Raw genomic sequence first — 23741 nt, 5'->3', positions numbered from 1 at the left:
ACCAAGGAGTACCTCACTGTTTCCATGTGATATCGCATAAAATAATATAAATCACACAACTGAATCAGGCTTACAATCTATTACAAATATACACAATTGGATGTAAGCAATTAGTTAGGCTTTATGATTAGGGCCACACAGTGTTCAGTCCCTAATGAACAAAGCAGGACAATTAAAAGGGTTAGATACTTTTCAAAAGGGGACTGAATTTATTTGAGATTGTCTTGAGCAGATTTGTTCCCATTTTCGCATTTGTGTCAGGACCAGCACAATAGCAAATGAGTTTATGAAGAGAAATGCCAAATAAACACACTGAGGAGCCTGGAAACTGACTCCAGGTACAGACCTGAGCAAGCAGCATAATTCTTCGAGCCTTCTTCAGCAGAACTGTGATTTGGCACATGTTGGAGAGGCATTTATTTCCTACGGAGAAAGGAAGGAATATCCTGCATGGCCACAACAGCTATCCGTCATCACCCCTCCCTGCCCCGGGAAGGCTCACCTATTCCAAGCAGTGTGCACAGTGTAGATCTGTCCCTTAGCACTCCTGGTCCTCCTGCTCCAGAGGCATGTCCCACCTACTCCTGTGCGCTTAAACTTCACTCAGTAGGCAGCTCACCCAATGAAACAACATAAATTTTTGTCTCCTCAGGGAGACGAACAGCTGGAAGCAGAATTGTATTAAAGTACATGTTGCAGAATATTTATAGAGAAATCTACTAAATTTTTCCAAAAGAATACTAGACAGAGCATAGGTGGTGCGTCGTACTACCAAAGAAACACAGAATTATTAGGCAGCCATGCAGGTACTCAAGATTACTGTACAGTACCTACAGTGGAATTTTTGGAAATGAAGAAGTGCCAGGCCAAGAATCTGTTCAACACTCCCTTTAAAGCTGGCTATTTATTCTATATAATTTGTGTATTTCTCAGCTGTCACTAGTAAAGCCCCTTTTGGGATGCTACTGAGCCCTTGGGCTGAAGCTTATGTCAACAAGGGTTCTGCTGTTAACAGGATAATGCAGAGAGAGTTTACCCCTCAATTTCAACAATATCTTTAAGCAAATTATCCAAAATTCACAACGAACGCCCTTCCATTTCTAAAAGAATCCCTTAAAAAATAGGAACATATTTATTTTATACTTACTGATGTTTTATGGGCCTTTTTTTAGTCAGGAAACTATTGAACAGATAACTGATTACACAGGTAGCTACCTGATACTGAAAATGGTATCAAACATTAAAAATATAATACAAAAGCAGGGAAAACACTTTTCCCCTATCACAGCCAGTTACATGAATCACAGGAATTTCTGCTGTAATGGGTACATATGGCACAGACAGAAATGCATTTTTCACACTGATAGGAATGTTTCAAAATTACCAGAATCAGAAATCCACTTAGTTCAACTGGAGATGGGTAGGTAGGGGAAGTTAAGCCAGCAGAAAACTTTGCTCTGATAACCAAAGTAACCTGCTGCGATGAAAAGTTTCTGAGTGTGGCCTGAAACTTATTTGCAATAAAATCCATCTCCAGCATACAGATTTGCTAACTCAGGCTATATCTGGTATAAATTAAGGGATCATTGTTCTGGATTAAATGAATCACCCCCATGACTGCTCTAATAAAAAGACGAAAGTCAGTCAGGGTAGCAGTGCAGCAGAGGATAGTCCACCCAGAGCACTTTGCATTTTTCGAGAAAATACCGTATATGATCTCTGAACCAAGGGGTGTATACAACACTGTGCAGTCCCATGAAAATTAATGCAATTTGTGCAATACGTTTTGTCATATCAGGGCTAAGTCTCAGCACACAAGATCCTGTGTGAGAGATACAAATCACACACCGCTGTTTTTTTGTTACTTTGATAACTTTGATAATCCAGTCCCAGGAAGTCAAATGAACTATTGCACATACATCTTTTTTCACAGTTCTACTAAATAATCCCTCTGCTTTCTTTCTTCCTGACCTAAAGCTGATGGAGCTATTGTGCAGTAATCCACAGTTGATTAAACTCAGTTTGATACATTCTGATGCAACAGGCGTATTTTTCTAGGGCACTTTCCATTATAAGGAAAGCTGATTAGACCCTTTTATCCATTTTATTGTAACTAAGTCTCCTCTCTCAGTGTTCCCAGTTTAGGGCCATAAAATGAAGGTTAGTTTAACAGACCATTTTATTAACTCACCTCCTCTGAGGTTTTTTTTTTAGATATTTTAACACACCCTGGACTTCCCAATTTTTGTGCCTTATTAAAAGAGTGCTAAAAAGAACAAATATTGGACATGGCTAACCTATGCTGAGCATGCAGCAAGAAATACTTATCTCTGAAAGTGACTGAGGCTTAGTTTTGCATTCATCTTCCTGGTAGTCTCCATAGGCCAGTCCCTCAGATGGGAGATCGAAGGATCTGAAACTTCTGATATGAACTGACAGGAGCACAGAGGTTCCAGTTACATCCATTTGGGAAGACAACTCTTTCTTTTAATGATGAACCATTTCTAATTTGAGGAGGTGGGACACGTGAGCTTCTGCAGCGACCTAACATCACCGAAGAATTGGATTTCCTTCCTTTTGTGGTAACACTCTTTGGACTAATTATACAACTTCATGGATAGTATTTTTCTATGTCACAAGAAAGAACCTACACCACACTGTAGAACACAACCTATTAATGCAAAAGGAAGTCCAAGGAGACAGTCAACACCTTTCAAGATCAGCCCTTAAACTAAAAAAAAAACCCAAAAGCTTTAGACATTTGGTAAAGGTGTAGTGCTGACATAAGCAAAGGGTAAAAAAGCTCTCCCTATTGGAAAAAAAAAAAAAAAGGTAAAACAAACCCCAAAACTTTTTAAGTAAAAGAATATCCTCCTTTTTCCCTTTCCATTTTTGAGAATAATTTTCAACTGATAGCTTTCATGTATCTAATCTTGTTCTTTAGATTTGGTATCATGCCTAGTTTAATCTCAGCATCATTTTGAGAAAGGCAGCACACTACAACTTAAAAATAGCTGTCTGTGATAGAAGCCTGAACACTACAATTATTGTACCATTCTCACTTCAGGGATTATGAATGTACATCTGCAAAACCAACAGAAAATCCAATTCTACAGTGTGCAGTTAAATGGTAATTTTGACTGCCTTAAACTGGATTTACTGATCTGTCTTCTGCTGAAGTGCTCATGCCTGCATGATGCCTGAAGCTTTGTAGAGTATTCCAGGCTGTTGTAGGACCATCTAAGAGAGAAAGACAAAGTACTTCACATGCTCAATGTATTTTCAAGGATATGAACTACCAATATTGCCTGCTATCAAACTCTTTCCAGAGCTCCAACTGGGACATACAATAATAGCTCCACTTACTCAGATTTCATATGTGAAGTCAAGAGAAGAGTGGATCAGTGAAAGTTTAGTCAGAGTTGCATAAAATACTGCTACATTTCAGGATCAACTGAATACCAGCCAACCTGTAAAGTACTGCCATATCCCTGTATAACAACTGATCTTTTCAGGCTTGTAGGATAAAACTAAAGTGCAAATTCTCTTACTTCATCTGACACGCTTCTCTTCCTATGATCTATGTGATCATTCTCCTGGAACACCATCTATGTCCACATGTGATGATGCTCTTTTTACCAAGCCATTGAGGTTTCCTGTAACTTCATTATTTTCTGCTGTTCTTCTCTTCTGGAAGACAGAATTGCTGAAGCAAAGAGACAGACCAGATGAAAATTTCAAAAGTCATCCACTACTTACTCCAGATAGGTCTAGCAATGTGCAGACCTAGACAAAAAAAAAGGCAAAATAAACTTGACAAGTGTTTTTCTCGCCCTTATGTAGTCTTTGGGCTCACCAGGAGAAGGAAATTATGGACAAGGATTTGTTTCTCAGTCATAAAATCTCCCTTTCTTTTACATGGCCTACCTTTTTTCTTGGCTATACTATAGCTAAATCATTCCCCTCTGATATGAAAGCACATTGCATCGCTTCTGCCTACTGCCTTCTTCCTTGTCTCTCTCAATCTCTCCAGTTTGCTAGAGATGCTGGTAAACAACAACTACGAATTCCTAACCTCTCTGCTCAATTTCTAGTGAAAAAGCTTTCCTCAAATCTCTTTTCTAACATTGGACTAATGCTTTAAGTTGATCTGCCATAAGATTTATTCCTAGCTGAATGAGAACCTTTGGTGTCTAGCAGTTGTCCAGCTTCCCGCATCTTGGAGACAGTCTTCCCAGAGAAGACAATTTGATAGACTCAGCAAGAACCCATCTTGGACACAAGGCATTCCAGATGTTGTCACAGCACATCCTCATTCAGTTCTCGCCCTTCTATACAACGCTGTGCAGCACAAATAGCATCAATAAAAATTAATGCTATTTGTGGAATATGTTTTGTCTCACATCAGGGCTAGTCTCAGTACGTAAGATCCTGCGTGTGAGATGTAAACCATACACACGGTCACACAACTTTTGCCACGGTATTCCTTAAGCTTTATCTATTTGTGTATGTGGGAAACAGGTAAAGAGAAGAAATGTTCCTTTGGAAACGGAGACATCTGATGAGAGAACACAAAACCAGACCCAGTGCTACACAGTTTCACTTGCATGTTCAAAACTGATTTTCAAAGGCACAAAGAAGTTTCAAGGGCACAAATATCACTAAAAAGTAATCCTAGACATTTCATGTAAGAAGCAGGCTACAGGGAAATATTTTACACTTGTTGCTCATACAGTAGTAATAATACTACAAGGCAGGGAGACATAGTCACTTACTTGACATGGGGATGTAAGTACATTTTTCAGGTACTGACATTGCACTTGTTCATGGTAATAAAAAATAGAAATCATTGTTTATTTGCTGGCACAGGAGTTGTCAACTTGTTTTCCATTTTAGAAGACCTTGTTGTTCTCTTTCCACTTTGTGCACATGAGCAAAGATTGAGATTAGAGGCAATAGGTCAGGAGGAATAATCATTCCATAGCATGTAAAACTGATAGACAATGTATTTACCCATAGAAATATCATTAAGCTTCCTAAAACTTCACCATAATTCAATTAGGTATATTGTATTTTTTTCAGCTTCATAAAGCATTAATGCTGCTTGCATCTAATTTTCTTGTGTTTTGGAGTTTTTTTAACTTTATTTTTCCAATTATTTCTACTGTATGCAAATCTGCTGGTATTTGTACTGCTTGAAAAGACTGCCTCAAATAGAAGATGGCAGCTTTTGAAACATTAAACAATGATTAGACAGGCATTGGGCCAAAGGAGTGTGTCAGTCAGGAGCAAAGGAACAATGCAGCAGACGACAGAAACCTATCTTCAGAGAACTGAGAGCACTTAGCAAATTCCATCAAGATATTCTCTGCTGCCAAATGGAAACAACAATGATTCATGCTGCCATATTATTTAGCATTCATCATGATTCTAAATCATTTATTGGAGAGTTTACACTGCAGTGCAGACAAACCCTGTTAAATTTAATGAAAGGCAAACTGTCCTTTTAGTTGGCATCAAAAACATCTGTGAGAAAGCTTTGGAGCATCTACCATTTTTCTCAGAGTACACGTGAAGGGAAACTAATATTAAAAAAAATCATTGGTTTATTTGCAAATTCCATTGCAAAATGCCATAGAGCTGTGGCAGGAGGCTAATGGGGACTACAACTCCTTGCAGGTCCCCCAGTCAGAAGTCATCACCTATCAGACTGCCAGGAGAGCAAGATTTGCTCTGTCCTGTAGGAAGTAGGTTGCAGAACTTACTCAAAAAACTAACAGACTTCTAGACATTTGTGAAGATCATAAAGAACATGAAGGGTGAGGTTTTAGCATATAACCTCTATCTCCTTCCATATAGACTCACATTTATATTTCTCTCTACCCAGACTCTCAAAACAGACTTTCAGTAAGTGGTGTTAACAAGGACTCCGGTTATGGAGGCCCAAGAAAAACAAAACACCTTTTCCAAAGAAACTGAGTGGGGAAAAACAAGCAGAAATATTCACTCTCTCACAGCCTAACCTCTAAGTCTTCATTTTTCCCATGTTAATTCCATCATCGTAAATAGAAATTTTAGCTTTTATGTCTAGTTTCATCACAGTTTCCATAAAGTTTTAAACAGAGCTTCCCCAAAGCTTCCCAGTCAGCTACTTGAAGCATACTAGTTAAAATACGTTACTTTTTCCAGTACAAAAGGAAAGAACATCATTTGAGTAAGAGCCCCACAAATAATTAACAGTGAACGAGTGAAGTCAAATTATTTAAAATTTGGTCAATCAATATACTTGGAGAACACTTTCAAAATTGAAATGCCAAGAATATCTACAGAAAAAGTATGCCAAAAGAAATACCAACACGTATTAATTTTTTTATGCACAACAAGAATTCAAATATCCTTTGATAAAAGGTTCTGTATTTCAACTTTAGGACTTACAGTAGGTTCCACAATGTCTTTAAAACATCTAGCAATGCGCATACATGTGTTTTCATGTATGCCTATTGGGTGAACATAGAATAGTCTTAATTTATTCATATATTTTTACTAATTGATTTTTATAATTTGGTGATACACTCAACACCCTTGAATATTTCCTTAGGCAAACGTCTTATCATGTCTTGGACCCTCCAGCATATTAAGAATTTTCAGGTTCTATCACAAGGAAGTTGAAGTGTTTGAAATCATCAGCTCTGGCAGGAAGTTTCACCACCAGTTTAAGTTAAGAAATCAGCATTAGTTTCTTTTTAAGAAAAGTATGCTTAGGTTAGGAAGAAAAGGTAAATTTTAATAAAGTTCATTTAAAAGGTAATTTGTATTTCTTACTTTATATAGGAAACAATCTTTTAACTCCTTTGCCTAACACTACGGAGTATCTTCCCCACCCCTGTCAAACTCTAGCAATTATAAGTACCATTCTCTTGCTAAGGAAAGAGAAAGAAATCCTTTAAAAAGTCATTCAGGCTCTTAACAGCTTGTATTACATTCTAATAATTATATTATTAGAATATCTCAATTACAAATTCTACTGGATGCAAGGAGATCTCTGGATACTTTACAGGAAAAGATGTCAAAAGGAAACGATCTGATCAAACCAGAGTTACCTTACTGACATCAACAGATATCGGTACTTCTCTCAAAAGCTGTACATGACTGTTTGTCACTGCACTGAATCTATATATGTGGCCTCTACTTAAATTTAGTGAGATGTGTTTGAGAACGTTATCAAGGGAAACCATTGAAGCATTCTTGAAGGCAAAATAATCCCACAAACATGAGAGGGAAAAAAAATTGAAAAAAGAAAAAGGTTTTTCAACCAAGCAATTTCTCAGAGGTCTCTAGTAATTAATTTTAAGGCTAAAATCACAGTGACAGTACTGAGAAGGCAGCGTTTATACGCTGGCATTCTTATAGTCAGGATGCCACCAGGCCACAGCACTTCCAATGCACATGGGGTGAATTCCTCATTGCCACCAAAAGAGCTTAAAACTAGCTTGTTCTTACTGAATTTGACTGCAGTCTTTAACGCTGTGGGCCACATATGGTTTCTGAATCACACCTGACACAGGTGATGGTATTTCCTATAAGCTGGCCCAAATCATTCTTCTGAAAGATTCCGAAGTGCCAATGTGCAGCTATTTATCATCACCTAGAAACTTCAGCTGTATTGGGCTTTGATATGATCAGCAACCTGAGAGCACGTATGCCTGTGCTCACACTGAGGATTGTGTCATTAGAGGATGGCAGAACAGACACGGGGATGAAGAACAAGAAAACACTCACTGAGCATTGCGCTACTTGGCATATATAGGGTACACAGCATACATGAAATAGATACATAGTATGTATTGGCACAATGGCATTCAAGCTAAAACTAAACCGCAATGAAAAAATGCCAGTATAGCTTTCAGTTTCATTTGCTATAGAAAAAAAGGGAAGATATAAGAAAGCTGTAAAACTGCAGCTGAAATCATCCCTGGACTTTGTTTCCTAGCTCCAGTTTTTCAGCACTTCCTACATTGTAGCTCAGATACTCCACTTTATTACCTTCCATTAGGATTAAATATGGCATGTAGATATCGCTGAGATGACATTTAAATTAGTTCCTCCCACACTGAAATCAGGTATATTGTTATTCCAATCTTAAAACTTAGTTTAATGGCAATGGGCTTGTCTTATTAGGAAAAAAAAAAAAAAAGAATTATCTGGTGATAAGGTTTGGAGTTGCATAAAAGAACTTTTTCTCTATTCTGCTGCCTACATTACACTGCAAGTATGGAAAATGCTGGTTTTAGAAGCGGCTGCTCAGTCCTCCTGGACTTGCTGTACCGAACCTGACATAGAAAAAGGTATTTATTAGATTGCAACACAGCAAGCATATTAGGACTGAATGAGTTAAATTACCTTGTGGATGGAATAAAAGATAAGATGACCACATATTAACTTTCAACAATGGCTGGCTAGGGAAGACTCAGCTCATAGTATTAGATGAACATTTGAATCAAAAACTCAGATGTCAGGAGACTGCAATAAAAGCTCTGCTGCCCACTGATGACCCCTGATGTGGACAGAGGTTATGCTATCTGCTTGCACACACATTGAAATTTTGCTTTTGCAACCTTACACAGAGACTGAACTATACTATATTGCAGATTATTAAAATAACTGTTCTTTTGAAAGGCCACTTTGTCACTGCAAACACCTGCTCAGCACACGCTTCCAGAGAGGCAAATGGTCCGACAGATGTGTGAGTTCTCTGGGATGCACCAGAAGAGCCGCACTTTGGCTGCAGTGGTCTGGCAGACCCACCTCACTCTCACGGCGCTGGAACTTTCCTAACCTTGCAGAAAACGAAGGCTATGGACCTTCCACATCGATCATAAAAAATAGAGAATGTGACGGTTCTTATTACAAAACAAAGCAAACTGTATGCTGGTTATCAAACAGCTTTCATACAACTATAATTACAATGCTACAAAAATCAGAGTCTTGCCTCCAGCAAGTGATGCTATCCCCAGCCCCATGTGTGACTGAATGCAAGTCAACATTTGAGTCTGAGGCAGCATGGAGTTCATCCGAAGATGTGTGAGTTAGAAACACTGATCTAAAAGAATACAACGTACTTATTTTTAAATGAACGCAAAAGCAAACGGAAAAACATGTCTGAGAGGCATCAGAGAGAAAAAGGACAAAAACGAGAGAATGATAAAAATACGCAACGAAGGAAGGAGCAGATTCTGATGGGGGAAAAAGGAAGGGAGGGAGGGATGGAGGAATCAGGCAGGCAGGAGTTTAATTAATGTGGCTAAAGGCAACAGGGAGCTGAATGATGAGATGGGAAAAACACAGGCGTGCAGTTTGTGAGAAAGAGCAGCAAATACTGGGGTGGAGGAGATAGGGAGGAGATAAGAGGGGTGGGTACACTGGAATTTGAGAACATGGAAAATTGAGACCCTGACTGAATGACACAAGCTCATATAAAGAAGGATGAGGTGTCTGGAATGGGTGTGAGGAAGCAAACATCTGAGAAGAGCAGGCTGCCAGGGTGGAATTAGGAAAAGGAAAGTGGACTGAGGGAATAAAGACTAAGGATATAGACCACCCCTGAATGAAAAAAGAAGGAATGAACACAGGAGGAGAAAAAGGTGTGAAGAGTGATAAAGCAAAGCAAAAGAGGGGCAAGAATAGTTGGGACAGATAACCTTCTTCATCGGCAGTGTCCATCTCTTTTCTGCTCTATTACTCACTTCCTTTTTATATCCTACTCCTCAACCTCTTCCCTTTAAAGCTGGAAGCAAATACGTCATCACACCTACTGTCCTTATAAAAATCCCACAGTCCATTTACATTAGTGGTTCTTAATTTTTTCCACAAGAGTTTTGAGCTGCATGGCCAGCTATCATTGGGACATGAACCAAAGTGTCCATATACACCTCAGAATAAGAACAACATTTCTCATTCTGCAAACTTCTGCTGACTGCTGAAACAGATGGCCAGTGGACTATGTTTTGCTTCTGGTTATTTTCTTTGTACATATTTTCAGATGCACCCACAGTAGCTGACACACAAGCCAAGACACACCTCATTGCAGTCCTAGCATCGGCACAGAACATGTAGCAGTAAACATATGCTCAAAGAATTGTCTTAATTTATTCAAGTTTCAGTGCTAAATGTTACTATGCAAATAAAATGCATAGTCTGTAACAACAGCTAACATTGTTCTCAAATCTACAATGGAGAGAGATTTACTAGACTATACATAAATACATGCTTTTTAGCATCTGATTCCTAACTAGCATTACATGACCCTCTTTCAGTAGTGTTGGCAGGGATTTACATGAAAGTTTGCTTGTGTAAAGACTGTGCAATAACAAGGATTTCAGCATCAAGACCTTTACCTAATGAGGGGAATGAATCCAGACAGATAAAGTAAAGTCTTCACAATGCATAAACCATGGCCCAAAAGTGAATGCAGGTTTGAATAAAGTTTGGCTTTTTTCTTGTTTTTATATGTTTTTACGTGCCTTTGAATTTTGCTGGCATTGAGGTAAGAAAAGAACAAGAAGCCAAACAGAAGGACAGCAAGTCCTGAAGTTTTCCGTAGAAGATTGCTATTAATAGGTTTTTGCAATTAACATTCGTAGTTGTCTGGTCTACAAGTAAGCCATCTTCAAATTACGCTGTAATATGAAATCTAGCATGCATTTGAACAGTACTTTTGAGGTTTATTCATCACTGCTTTTGTAAAGAAAAAAAAAAATCAGACAATCTTCTATTCCCAAATATCTCTTAAAACGAACCAAAGAAGAAATATACCTCTCTAATGAAAAGCTCTGGATGCTTTTTGAAAAGCTTCTTTTTATTCAGTGTTTTGAGGACAATGTCGCAAATCTCTCAAAGGTGATACAGTTGCATCTGACCCACTTTCTACCAGTCTGTGCTCATTCTCTTCAACACTGCAAGTCATAAAATTAGCATCCTGTGATCTCCAGCATTATTACTGCAATTCAATAGCTGTATTCATGGAAATCTCAGGGCAAAATGAGAATCGTTAAACTGAACACGTTAGAATATTTCATTCATAAGTAAAGATTCAAAGAAAAAGGAAGAAACGTTATGAAATCTGAGCCTCTATTGCAACATTTATTACTAACTTTAAGACAAAAAAAAAGTCATAGAGGACTATGACTATCATTGCTATAATATAAAATTTTGTAAGGCATACTCTGGACACATTAATGCATGCTGCCTCCCCACGAAGCTGAACACATCATGGCTCACAATGAGTTTTTTTAGAGAGACTTCGAATCATCTTAAAATATCTTCAAGAGGTGCTTCATAATGCAGCGGGACTCAATGTCAGCAAAAAGACTCAAAAGCTGAGACAGGACTCTAGTGGTACAGAAGGTCACCACCCTGTCCCCAGACGGCAGGATGCAACAAACCAGAGAGCGAATAAAACACTATTCCAGTAGTCTTCAGCTCAGGCAATGCTTTTTCTAAATACACTTCTGAGGTCTAATTAATCAGTAGGCATGGTCACTCGAAATTTTTTTAAAGCTCTTCTCTGCAAGTCCCTCTCCTTGATTGCACTGAGTCAGCTGGAAAACTCTGCTAACTTCTGAAGGCAAAAATGAATAAATTATTTTATTGCCAAGTTATAAACTAATGAATATATTATCTCTGAAAAGCAAACAGCATTCCTGAGGAGGATGGGAAAGATTCTGATCTGACAGATGGCAATTCAAACTACAGTAAAACAGCTGAAATCAGTGCAGTTGCTCCCTTCCACACCAATGAGAATGAGACCCAAATGAACACCACTGATAACCCCCACTGATTGGGGTTTTCTAATAAATCTTTTGTTCTCATTATACAGCACACAGGCAGTCACCAAAAAGCGCTTTTTTTTTAACCTTCGATTAAATTAAGTTTTAATACTAATGTACCTAACAGCATATATGAAACATTTCAGTGTTATGCTTATCAGAATTCCACTGGAAAAGATGGTATGGTGAAATACACACATTAAGCCACGCAAATGGCTGTATTAAAATAAAGGATCAAAATTTTGGGACCTGTTAAATCTATTTTCTGCTTATAAATGGCACATACTGGCATTTTCAGTTTCCTAACTTGAAACATTCATTTAAAAAAAGGGAAACTTCACAAAGAGATTAACTGAGGTCTCCTGAAACATAATTGGGAACTTGAAAAACTGCACTGAGGTTTAGAGAAAGTCATAGATAAGTTGCTTGACATACCCTGAAGTGCATGAAATGAAATACTATATCTTATATTGTTCAATAAAAATGTACAGACTTTGGCCATACACTTGAATATATGGTTTGTGAAATCAGCCTTCTGGAATTTTATAAAGCAACTACTTCTTCCACTGCTCTTTTCTGAAACAGAGCTCTACCGAAATTAGGGATGAATTCAAGCATTCGTTACTAGATTCAGAATATGGCTCCCAGCAAGAATTTATACCAGCTTACCAGTATATTGCTTCTCCTCAGAAGCAGGAAATATTGGTTCCCTCCTACAGTGCCAGTCATTCTATCTGCTTTTATTTTAAACCACTATGTTATGTGAATCCAATCAAACAGCGCAAGAGATTGAAATAAAACACGTGTTCATTTGCACTCTGTCTGATCGCTGTTCTCACTTCTTTCTAGTCACTTCCCCCAGTGTGATGTTTCTTGCCTGCGAAATCCGTGGGTATGGCATCACAGGAAAAAAAAAAATCTTCCATCGAATTATAAAAGTTGCCATCCCTGGCGAAAGCCTGAGAGTAAACATACCGCTTATTATTAGGATTCTGACAGGTCTCTGCAAGAAGCAGAGTCTGGAGCCAGATGCAAGCACAAAACAAGCTTTTGTCCCCTCAGGTAACATTACAGGGAAACCCAGAGTAACCCACTTATCTTACAAGCAGCAACACTAGCAAGCTAAAGAGCTACTAACAAAAACACAGAATGACACTAAATATAAAGGATTAGTTTCAGCAATGCTAGAAGGGAGAAAAAAAATCAAAATAGAATATTGTAAAAGCAAAAGTAAATTGTAAAATAAATATTTCAGGATTCAAACTAATAATAGAAAAGCCCATAAATCATCTTTACAATTGCTCCCTTTCCTACCAAACATCCATCCTCTCCAAATGGATGCCTATTACCACGTCTTCAGCATACATTATGGGGTAAAGAGGACTGTAGGAACCTAATCTGTCACGGTTTAAAGCTGGGCTGGCTATTAAACCTGCGGCAGATGCCCTCTGTTATCCCCCCGCCTCCCCCCAGAGGGAAAGGGAAAGGAAAATCGGCCTGGTTTAGGCCAAACCAGGACACTACTGCAGGGAAGAGATGCCAGAGAAGGGGTTAGAGAAGTAGCAGAAAATCCTGGAGAGAGATGAATTTTTCTGGGAGATTAAGTATCACTCGGCACAGCGTGATTTTGTATACAATGACGTGTAACACCAAGCCAAGACAGCCAAATCAAAGGTTACCTTCCTCTCAATTTCTGTCCTCCTGTTTGGGGCCAGGAACCTAAGGATTTACAGCACTGGCAGGTAAGAAAGGAAAGCCTGAATAAAAGGCACAGCCAACTATAAAAATATGATACTGTACACTACCAATACTGGTACTTACACAAAATGTGATTGAACAGGCCTTCCTGAAAGATTAAGTGGTTCCTGTGATTTCTTATCTATTTCAGGTAAGAAATAATGAAAAAGAATAATTTTGACAAGCCCATAGAGCACAGTGCAAAGTGTATTTGTTAGTGAGCTCGTCACAATGATGACAGGCTCTCAGAAACACTGATGTTTCTGACATTGCTCTGCAATGTGCCCACTGCCTGTAAATTACAGAAAATCAGACTCAAACTCTAGAAACCTCTTTTTTTCAGACAGACTATTTTTCTTCTTCTATGGCTGCCTTGTGGACAGTTCTTCCACATCCAGAGGCCTCAGGCCCTGCAGCACCAATAGCCATAGAGATTCATTAAGCTCTCGGCATCACATTAACTGCACCTGTTTGAAAGATGCGGGAATTAATTTCTACAAACACATTCCAGAGCCCAAGTCCACCAATCAAAGCTGGATTTCAATTTATTTTTTTTTCCTATCAAACTGCCATGTATTGCATCAGGGAGTGGGTAAAAATTACGGCCAGCAAGAGTGCATCAGTAAAACCACATCAAATAACTGAACTACATGCTGAAGGAAATCAAAAGTCTACCTCAGTTCACAAGATATTTCTGAATCACATATATGTGTGTGAACACATGTTGATTTTGGTTTTACTCTGCTCATAGTTTATTGTTTCATGTGATTTTTTATTTCATCACATTGCTACACTATAAATTGCGCCATAATCTAAGAATAACAACTCGTAAGTCCTGCATGCCAATTTACCCACACTGTTCCATGAGTAGGTGCTTCAAGAAAAGCTTGGTCAGCCTTAGGTAACTCTAAATATAACATTATTCACTGGGACTGGATTTAGATTTGACATAAGCCTACGTCAAGTTGTTGGGTTTTGTGTGTACTTTAAAAAGTCAGGATTTTACTTTTTCCTTCATGGATAGTCAGCAGAAGAGGAGACAATGAAGTGCATAGCCTGGGGTGGGGAACTTTACTTGTTTCCCAATACATTTATTTTCTGCACAAATCTGAGATACACTTATGATCAGCAGCAAGTCACAGCATCTAGCTACAGGGATCACATAACAGCTGTAATGATAGCGAGGATAAGAGAAGTGCTTTGTTCAGCATTTTCCTTCAACAGGAAAAATTCAGATTTGCCTTGCATGTTAGGAGTTCAGAACTAACCCCCCAGAAGAGCAAAATTTTTCTTTAAGTTCAGCATCCTGTGCTTATTAAAATTTCATTGCTAAAGTTGCCAGAAAATAAGACTTGTAAATAATTCCCAGCACAGCCTCATTGACAAACCCCTAGGCAAGCACTGAACAATCAGACATGGGCAGTCCAGTCCTTCAGAGCACAGAGAGCAAAATCTAAGTACAGACAGTAGGAAAGCAGCAATGTAAATGCTGCCAATGAGGAGAGCAGAGAACCAGAAATCTAAAGGAGATGTCTCAGAAACACAGAAAGATGTTTTATACAACAGAGAAAGTGAGTACACACATGCAATCATACAACTGAAACAGGAAGAGCATAGAAAGCATATAATCTTGAAAGCACTCTAAAGTACTAAGAGTAAAACTTCTTAGGTCTCTAATCTATTGTTACACTCAATATTCTGCTTACCAGACACCTTACACATATGGAAACAGCATCCTATCTTTGTACATATTCTTTTTAACATGGCCCACTTGTGCATATTTGAAGACAGCCCAGCAAGACTATGGGATGAAGAAGGGAGAAAATATAGAGAACATTTGAAATGCCAATGGTACAAGCAGCAGCAAGAATTCAAGGATCCTCATGTATGATCCAACCTCTAGGGGAACAAAACAAAACAAAACAAAAGAACCAAAACCTCTTACCATTATTACTGTTATCATCAACTAAAATAATCTCTTTGAGCAGGTGAGCAGGAGTCCGATCAATGGCTGAATGGATGGAGCGCAGAATCACCGAGAGCGCTTCATTAACAAATATGAATACAATGCTGACCTCAGGAAGCTTGTCAGGAAATGTAAGGTTTCTGCACCTGAAGAAAAAGGTGAAAAAAAAAAATTATATGAACTGTTGGAAGTCATGATGTCAATACACACTGCTTCAGAGAAATCTATCCCCAGCCATAAGAGGGATAAGAGAGCTTTTGCAGGCGTGGATCAGAAGGTCCCCATACTTGTTCAGAGCACATACAGACAAGAACCAGATGAATTAGTATCTAAAAAAAGGAATCCCTGAAAACAGTCTCCTGAATCTGCCTGTGCAACCAAGGCCTACAGTAAGCTCACTTTTCCACCTGAGGCCCAAAATACTGAAAATTAGTTTGTGAACCAAATGCAGAACTCTTGTTTAAATGCAGCTTCCAACAGCAGTTGTTCACAATGTCTTTCTGGATAGTGCAGACAGGAATAAACAGAGTTAGTCCCTTACTTTAAAAAGCATCTTCTTAATAGCCATGTTAATTATTTTTGCTACAGAATCTACCACCTATCTCAGTCAAAATCAGGGGCTTCTTTCTCAACTCAGTAATAACACAGTAAAAGATCCAGCTCCAAGGAACATCCTGCTACAAAAGCTAAGACAGACAGCGTAGCCAGAAAAACAGGTAAAAGGATGGAAAACTTATCTGTAAGCTCAGTCAAGAGGTTTAATCAGAATGAGGAATACTCTTGTAACCTGATGGATTTTCCTGTGCTTTTAAAAAAATATGTATTTTAGCCACATTCCAATTTGCTTATGCAAACAGCAGCATGGAAGTGTTGCCCACAACTTCGAAGTTCCTTAATGTTTTATTGGTTTTTTCCCTCCTTCAATTAAAAAAGGAATTCAAATTTTGTAATTTTATGAAGAACAGAAAGCCCTTTTACCAATGTCTATCTTTTAAAATGTCAGCAAAATGTTTGCTTTTTTAATAAAGCCACAAGTTAAGTAAAAGTAATTACTTTTCTCTGCAACTTTTAGTATTTTAATGGAATGTTTCTGAACAACAGTTAATTCTACCTTTTTCTCAGATCTGAAACTATTTACTAGGATGCAATTAGGCCACAGGCTGACCCAGGCATCATTTCTAGATAGGCTCTGTAGATGGAAATGATTGATGTTAATGCTCCTCTCTGCCTCCTGACAACACTGAAGTGGCTGTCTTCTCTCAAGACGCCTAGATTCACTACACCCAGGAACTCCTGAAAGCTGTGGAAAGTTTTACTAACAGCTGATGTTTAGCATACAGAAAGCATGAATGGATTCAGAATTTTTAAATCATGCTTGAATACGACTCCTCAACTAAATTGTTCTTCAGTTCAAAGAGAAAGCAGAGCTTTTTTTTGGATTTTGTATTTTAATATATAGACTCCACAAATACAGAGGAGTATCTCAAAAGCATTCCTCTTCACATGCTGGATATTGCACAAAAAATAAGTTCAATCAAGATGATGAATTTACATGTATATTTTTAAAGCTTCTGAAAAGAGTCAGTGCGCAGGACACGTGACATCCAAGAACAAGGAGATACATACGATATTCAAAATTCAGCTGGCCAACCAATTTTCTCAACTCAGTCATCAGTTTGAAATTGATGGAAAGCACAGTAAAGAAGTTATTTAATATTTTAGGTCCTTTTCTCTCTGTCACCATGTGAAAGAATTATATAGACATAAACCAGAAAACACAGTCTTGAAAAAGTAACGACAACAGTTTAAGACTTAAAAGGCGCACACTATATTTTTCAATAAGCTAGTTCATTCATCTTTCAGAAACAAACAAGCAACCTGTTCGCAGAGGTCCACAGCTTTTTGTTCCATGGCATCAATACAAGAGAGAAACAATTAAAATGGTGTTTGGATTTACCAGTTCTCACTTGTGGCTTGGTCTTTTGGCAGCGTAACAAACCAAAACTTACTTTCCAAAACCAGTTTGTATTTCTATTGGTGTGTTACTCCCCTATTTTCACTGCTAAGAGAGCTTTCAGCTTTAAGCAACAGACTGAAAAGTTTTCTTTGAAGCTTTCAGGAGAGTTTCAGGAGAGCTAAAAGCATGTCACTTTTTTTTTTTTTTTTGGACAGCAGATCATATGTAGCATCTTGTGGAAGTGTCATTGTGTCATTTACAATCAATCCCCCCCCGCTTTTTTTGTCTTTAAAGTGAATGCCAATTCATTAAAGATGACTTGTAATAAAGTTTCACTACTCTTTGAAAATCAGATTCTCACAAAAAGGCTCACATTTGGACATCTTCTATACCTGGCCTTTAAAAGCAGGTGCTTTGTACTTATGATCACACTACATTTTTAAATACTTAACCTCCCAGTTTTCCAAAAGATGCTCCATTACAAATTCAGCTCCTTGAAGAACAGACCTGTTCATGGCACACGGTGTGTGTGCATGTGCATGCCATTCTGCATTGACAAAAGAAATACCATATGCAATCTGGATACTATTACTTTGTGGATGTCATCTCCTACACAAGTTAGATGTACAAATTTGCACAGGTATAATGAGAAATTACTAAAAAAATTCTATTCTCCTGTACACCTTTATAAAGCTAGCACATTTCTGTTTCATGTAATAATTGAAATTTTATCCAAGTTTTGAAAATTGGGCTTAAAGCACACTACAACTAGTTAACAGATTTAAACATACTGAAATAATTTTCAGTATTAGCCTGTAAAGAACGTACAAAGCCTGTTATTTTAGTGATTCACTTGCAGCCAAAATGCAGAGAGATATAAAATGGTCCAACAAACAAAGTTACAGACAATCTATCTTTTAGCTGTCTAGCTTAGGCACAGTAGTATTTGTCACCCTCAGCAATACTGATGTACAAAGAAGATAAAAATGAAACTCTAGCAAAAATGGTAAGATATGTCAGCTATTTGATAAAGAGCAACACAGTGATTTGGGAAAATATTTTAAATAGCAATGAAAATGTACTGAAAATAGTTCAAAGAAGTTACTTCCTCTTTTTTTTTTTTCTCCTCTGTCAATTAAGCTGATGTTCAGATATATGTAAAATATAGTTTTGTAAGAAATTAGCGACAAACTATATTCCAAAAATGTTCCAGATGACAAAACCAGCCCCCAAAACACTGCTGCCCTACCATAAATCCATGCATAAACTGAAATGTTCAAACAAAATCTCTGCTTCTGACATGTCATCCATCCATTCAAAGGTAATTATTTGTATTGGGTTTCCTACCTGCATTCATTTACATCTTTTCAAATTAGATCACACGGGACAAGATTTTCCATTATCTAGCACCTTGTACAAGAAAAAAGTGTTTAATGCCACAAATGTCATCTGACTCCCCTTTTTGCCCCACTATACATTAAAAGATGACTGTATATGATACAAGAGAACAGTTAGGCTCCAGTTGTGTCTAATTTCTTTAGTCTTTTCAAATGGATTCATTTTCAATGAGGCTACAATCCTAAACTGAGTTCATGTTTTCTTTTTTCCATTCAGATTCATTTATCATCTTTAGTTCCAGCTTGAATTCACTTCTTTTTCAACATGTGTAGAGTTTTTTAAAAATGCATTTTTCTGCCTACATTGTTTTTCATATCAGGTGATGACAATAAAAATTATCTACTTTTTTATTTAAACAAATTAGAATTAAACCCACACACCTCAGATCATGCACAGAATGCAGAGCACTTGAGCAGGTTCACAATTACGTCTGTCTTCCTCTTTAGGCCAAGTTTTATAAGGAATAAAATCCCATAATTCTAGGAATGAAGAAGAAATAGCTACAGAGAAAGGGCACGTGTATATGTGTATAAAACATGCTGAAGGGGCAAAAAGGGAGGAAACAGTATGGATCAATATCTTAGATCCATTAAGGCCTAAGAATTGAACGGTTGCGTGGCAACCAGCAACGTACAAGTTTCAATGACAGCTCTGCCTCGGACAAGACCCCTAACCTGCCCCTCTGCAAAGTGAGGCTCTCGCTAAAAAAACAAATCCACAAATTATAGATCACATTTCAGTATTATGAGTAAATTATTTTTAAATATAAATTCTAAATATTATCCCAGTCATCCCAATGTAGCTAAAAAAATTACCTCTAGGAACCTACTCTGCTAAATTACATTGGGCTAATAACACCAAAGTAACAGTTGTCATGGTTACCAGAAATTTAAAAAAACTCGTGGTGTTCTATTTCAAGCACAACTCTGGTAAATGGAGGAGGGCATACATTATGAATCTTCTCTCAAATATTTGTCCACAAGAAAATTATATTCCTCTAGAATACATGCATTGTGATAAGACAATTGAGCCAGTCACATGAAAATAAGTTTAGCATAACTATGCAGTAAGAACAACACAGCAAGAATGATTTCCTGTATTAATAACTTATCTCTGAGACCTTCTACAAATATGTATATAAATTATGAAAAAGAATTATTGTCTGCAATTTTTGAGAACCTTTCACCATGAGTTACATGGTGCCAACAAAGGCAACAGGACACACTAAATGATGTCATCTATTCCACATCTTTTTTTTTAAATACAAGATGCTATAAAGCATATTACTAAAACATTTGGGGTTAAGGTATTGTTTTAAGAACATATGTGGGAGGGAGCTTTAGTTCCAACAGAATAAGAATTTCTCAGAAGCACAAGCAGAAACAGAATTGTACTTTCTTCAAGATCTGGTAACATTTTGTCATCGGCCAAAATGGCAAATGGAAGTTCAAGATGTATGGGAGGAAAACAGATCCCATTCTGGCATAAATTAAATAAATAGCACTAAAACGCTTGCAAAAGACTGAGTCTTGTAAGAATTTCAGCTCAACTACTTATGTTTATAATTTCATTTTGTGATCATTCTTCATTTTCGCTTTTGCTATTATCAGTATTTTAAGTGTTAATTGAACTATGTTAACACAGTGGGCACTGAATAACATCTAAAAAAAGGCTTTTTTCTTGATCTCTGAGGATTGCAATCTATTAGAACAGAATGATAACCAGCAAGACAGTATTTTTGCTGAAAATGTAGAAATCTTCGTTTATAGTTATGATCTTCTATTACAAGAGAGCAAAGGCAGGCCTAAAATCGTGTGAGGAATATGAATATAGAGTTACCATATAACTATAAGCAAACGGCTTTTTTTTTTTCTTCTAGCACCAATCCCTAAAAACAAACACAAAAATTGTAATAAGGAAAGATTAGATAACAGGCAGGGAAGTTGATAAATATGGAGATGAAGTCCAAGGCTGTAACACAAGAGGGATTAGTTCTTGGTCTCCTAAGCATCTTACAGCATAGATTTAATTGTAGCAGATTGATTCTCCACTTCTTTTAATAAAAGCCATTCACGTCGATAAAATTATAAAATAAAGGTCCATTTTCTTTTTGGTACTTAAACCTAAGAACTTTCTCTGAGTAAAGCAATAAAAACAGTAAGCTGGGAGTTGATGATCTCAATAAAACTCATTTTTGGATAAACATGAGAAAAATTCTGTATAGCTATTTGGCCAAAAATTGTTAGCCTCTCACAGCATTATGCCAGGGATTATTCTGAGTATGTTTTAGTGTAAATGTATGCCAAGTGAAAGAACATTCACATGTTATGACACATTAAAAAGAGACTGAGAGAGAGAAAACTAGAGGGACAGCGAGAATGCAGATTACTGCATTGCATCTTCTTTCAGTTAAAGGAGACAATGGGGAAGATCAAAACCAACAAGTGTACATCATTATTAACTTAGGTTATTATAGCAGCTTGGAGACTGCAGCTGATTTGATATCACTGCTAGTGATATTAAATACTTCTAGAGCAGCCATTTGAGGAGCTACATTTAGACAGGACAAACTGAAGCACAGATCAGAATCACAGAGGGTGGCCACACAGGCAGTACACACCACGGCTATGACTCAGTTTGAAGGCAGGCAAAAGTGAGACAAGAAAAAGAAGAATCAAAGGTAGAGAGATGAGTAAAAGAGAGCAGGAAATATGACCAAATTAAACATTACATATTTAACAAGAATGCTGAATAATTTGGTAATTTTAGGACTTCTGTCCAAAACAATACAAGAGGTAAAGTACCAGGCTTTTGTGCTCTTCTTAAAGGATTCCTTTGAAATACCAAATACAACATGCAATATTTATGCCCTCTTTCATGAGTAGAAACAAAAGAACTCAGTCAGAAATGAACACGGATCCATATTCCATCACTAACATAAGCCCAGCAAAACAGAACTCTTTCACAGACACACGTGGAAGCAAACACTTATGCAATGCAAGTCCGTAGGAGCTGGCTTTTGGGCAGAACCAGAGGCTAATATGCAAATGCCCAGCCTGAACCTCACAATTTGAGATCACGTGTTTTTCTTACACCAATTTTAATAAAGGAAAACCTACAGGTTTATAGAAGTCTGATGTCTTGCACACTACATTCAGGACTGCATATACCACCATAACGCTGATGGACATCTTGGACAGATGTACATATATAAACAGCTTTTGTCCTAAAACACATCACTCTCCTCAACCAGTGAATGTTTAATTTTTCTCCCCTGTAGTCCTATTTGCATTCAGTGGATTTCCCACCTGCTCTGTTTGTGTCCACTTTACCACAAACCTAATTCTGTTGCTCTTCAAGGCTTCTACCATCATCCCTTGCCGAATTGAGCCTCAAAGTAATCCAATTTGGGACTGGTGAACTGTTTGAAACGAGAAGTACTTACAAAATGGCCAAAGCCTTTCTCCGCACAGGAAACAGGACATCTCCTCTGTGCTTGTCTAGATGCCAAACAGCACTGATTCAGCTAGGAAAAGGGCAAACTTGCTACAAGCCAAATGTTATACCGTACTATTTAGTAATCTCCAGAAAAGAAAAAACATCTCAGCTTTAAGTGCTTCTTTTTCCTCCCCTGCCCTTCCTGCTTTTGCTTCTTCATACCAATAGTGTTTTTTACCAACGCAAAAGAAGTTTGGCTGACTGCAGTTACACTGACTGAAAAAGTTGCTTTACGCCCACCAGCCAGCTCCTTCATATCATACAGGCTGTGCAGGAGCAAAACTCCGCAAAATAGTTCTTCTGCTGGGGTCCTGCTGCACACCTCTTTTTCCACTACCCCTCACTCTCTCATCACATAAGCAAAGAATAATGTTATCTCTCTTTCCCACAGGTGCTTCAGCACACTGGATCAGGCAGCAAAAAATTTACAGGCAAACAAAGCAGAATCAATCCTAAGTGCATCCACTCAAAAGGAGATTTGGTACACAGCTTTGGGATCCCTGAACAACCTAAGTTTTAATAATGTCTTTCTCTGTGAGCTTGTTCAACATTTCACTCACGACAAGCTTTGTGGGTACTGCCTGCCCTACTTAGAGTAATGAGCACAACAGAATTATAACTAACACAGAAGTATTATCCTGTTCCTGCACACAGTAAGGGCAACATTGCCTCCCTCGATGGTTCCAAGCTCATTAGAGGCAGTAGTTAGTTGTTAGTCTGTGATGTAGGTACGTTGCGGGCTAACAGATGCACATAAGGGTGGTAAACAGCAGAGCACACAATTTCAGTTGCAGAAAGTAAACAGAGGCCTTGGGAGAGACAGTATAAGCAATACTCCACGCTACTGCTTGTACCAAGTACTGCAAAAACAGAGCCTACTTCAGGACGTGACGATTACTTCAGGAGGCTGGAATATCCAGGGGAGTTATTTATTGTAGTCTGTATTATAACAGATTATTTTGGAGTGTGCTGGAGACTCCACTGTGCTAGCGTAAATATTCACAGTGAAAAGTAATCAAATTCTGAATGTTTTATCACAGGACATGAGGCTCATGGCTGTACACAGGCTCAGAAACCACTCCACAGTACCTAAAACACCAGCAGGTCCCAACTGCAAGGTGTGACAACTGCCACAGCCTCACTCAACTGCAATCTGCTGGATGTTTCCATCTGACTCATGGTCTTTTTTTTCCAGAGAAGCCAGAGTTCAGGGGCTGGGGCAGAGTGCACTGCCCTAACTACTAAATGTGGTCTCCCACCTCTGCACACCACCCACACTGGAGGACTGGGCATGGTCAAATATTTGCCCTCTCTTCCACAGCTGAGCCGCTGTGTTGTGGCTCAGCAATCTCTAATTGTC

At 38.0% G+C, this 23741-nt stretch overlaps 1 protein-coding gene across 4 annotated transcripts in view; it reads right to left on the bottom strand.

Annotated features, from left to right (window-relative positions):
* Positions 1 to 23741, bottom strand: part of GALNT18 (polypeptide N-acetylgalactosaminyltransferase 18) — a 253855-nt gene that overhangs the window by 121349 nt on the left and 108765 nt on the right. For all 4 annotated transcript variants that reach the window (XM_068399285.1, XM_068399289.1, XM_068399286.1 and 1 more), the window contains exon 4: positions 15508 to 15674. In XM_068399285.1, the coding sequence (XP_068255386.1) occupies positions 15508 to 15674 (167 nt within the window). The remainder of the gene's footprint in view (positions 1 to 15507; positions 15675 to 23741) is intronic.

Source organism: Nyctibius grandis, chromosome 4, assembly GCF_013368605.1.
Source record: "Nyctibius grandis isolate bNycGra1 chromosome 4, bNycGra1.pri, whole genome shotgun sequence".
In the NCBI taxonomy this organism is placed as follows: domain Eukaryota; kingdom Metazoa; phylum Chordata; class Aves; order Nyctibiiformes; family Nyctibiidae; genus Nyctibius; species Nyctibius grandis.
The sequence above is the reverse complement of the archived record's forward strand: the minus strand, read 5'-3'. Positions and strand labels throughout refer to the sequence as shown.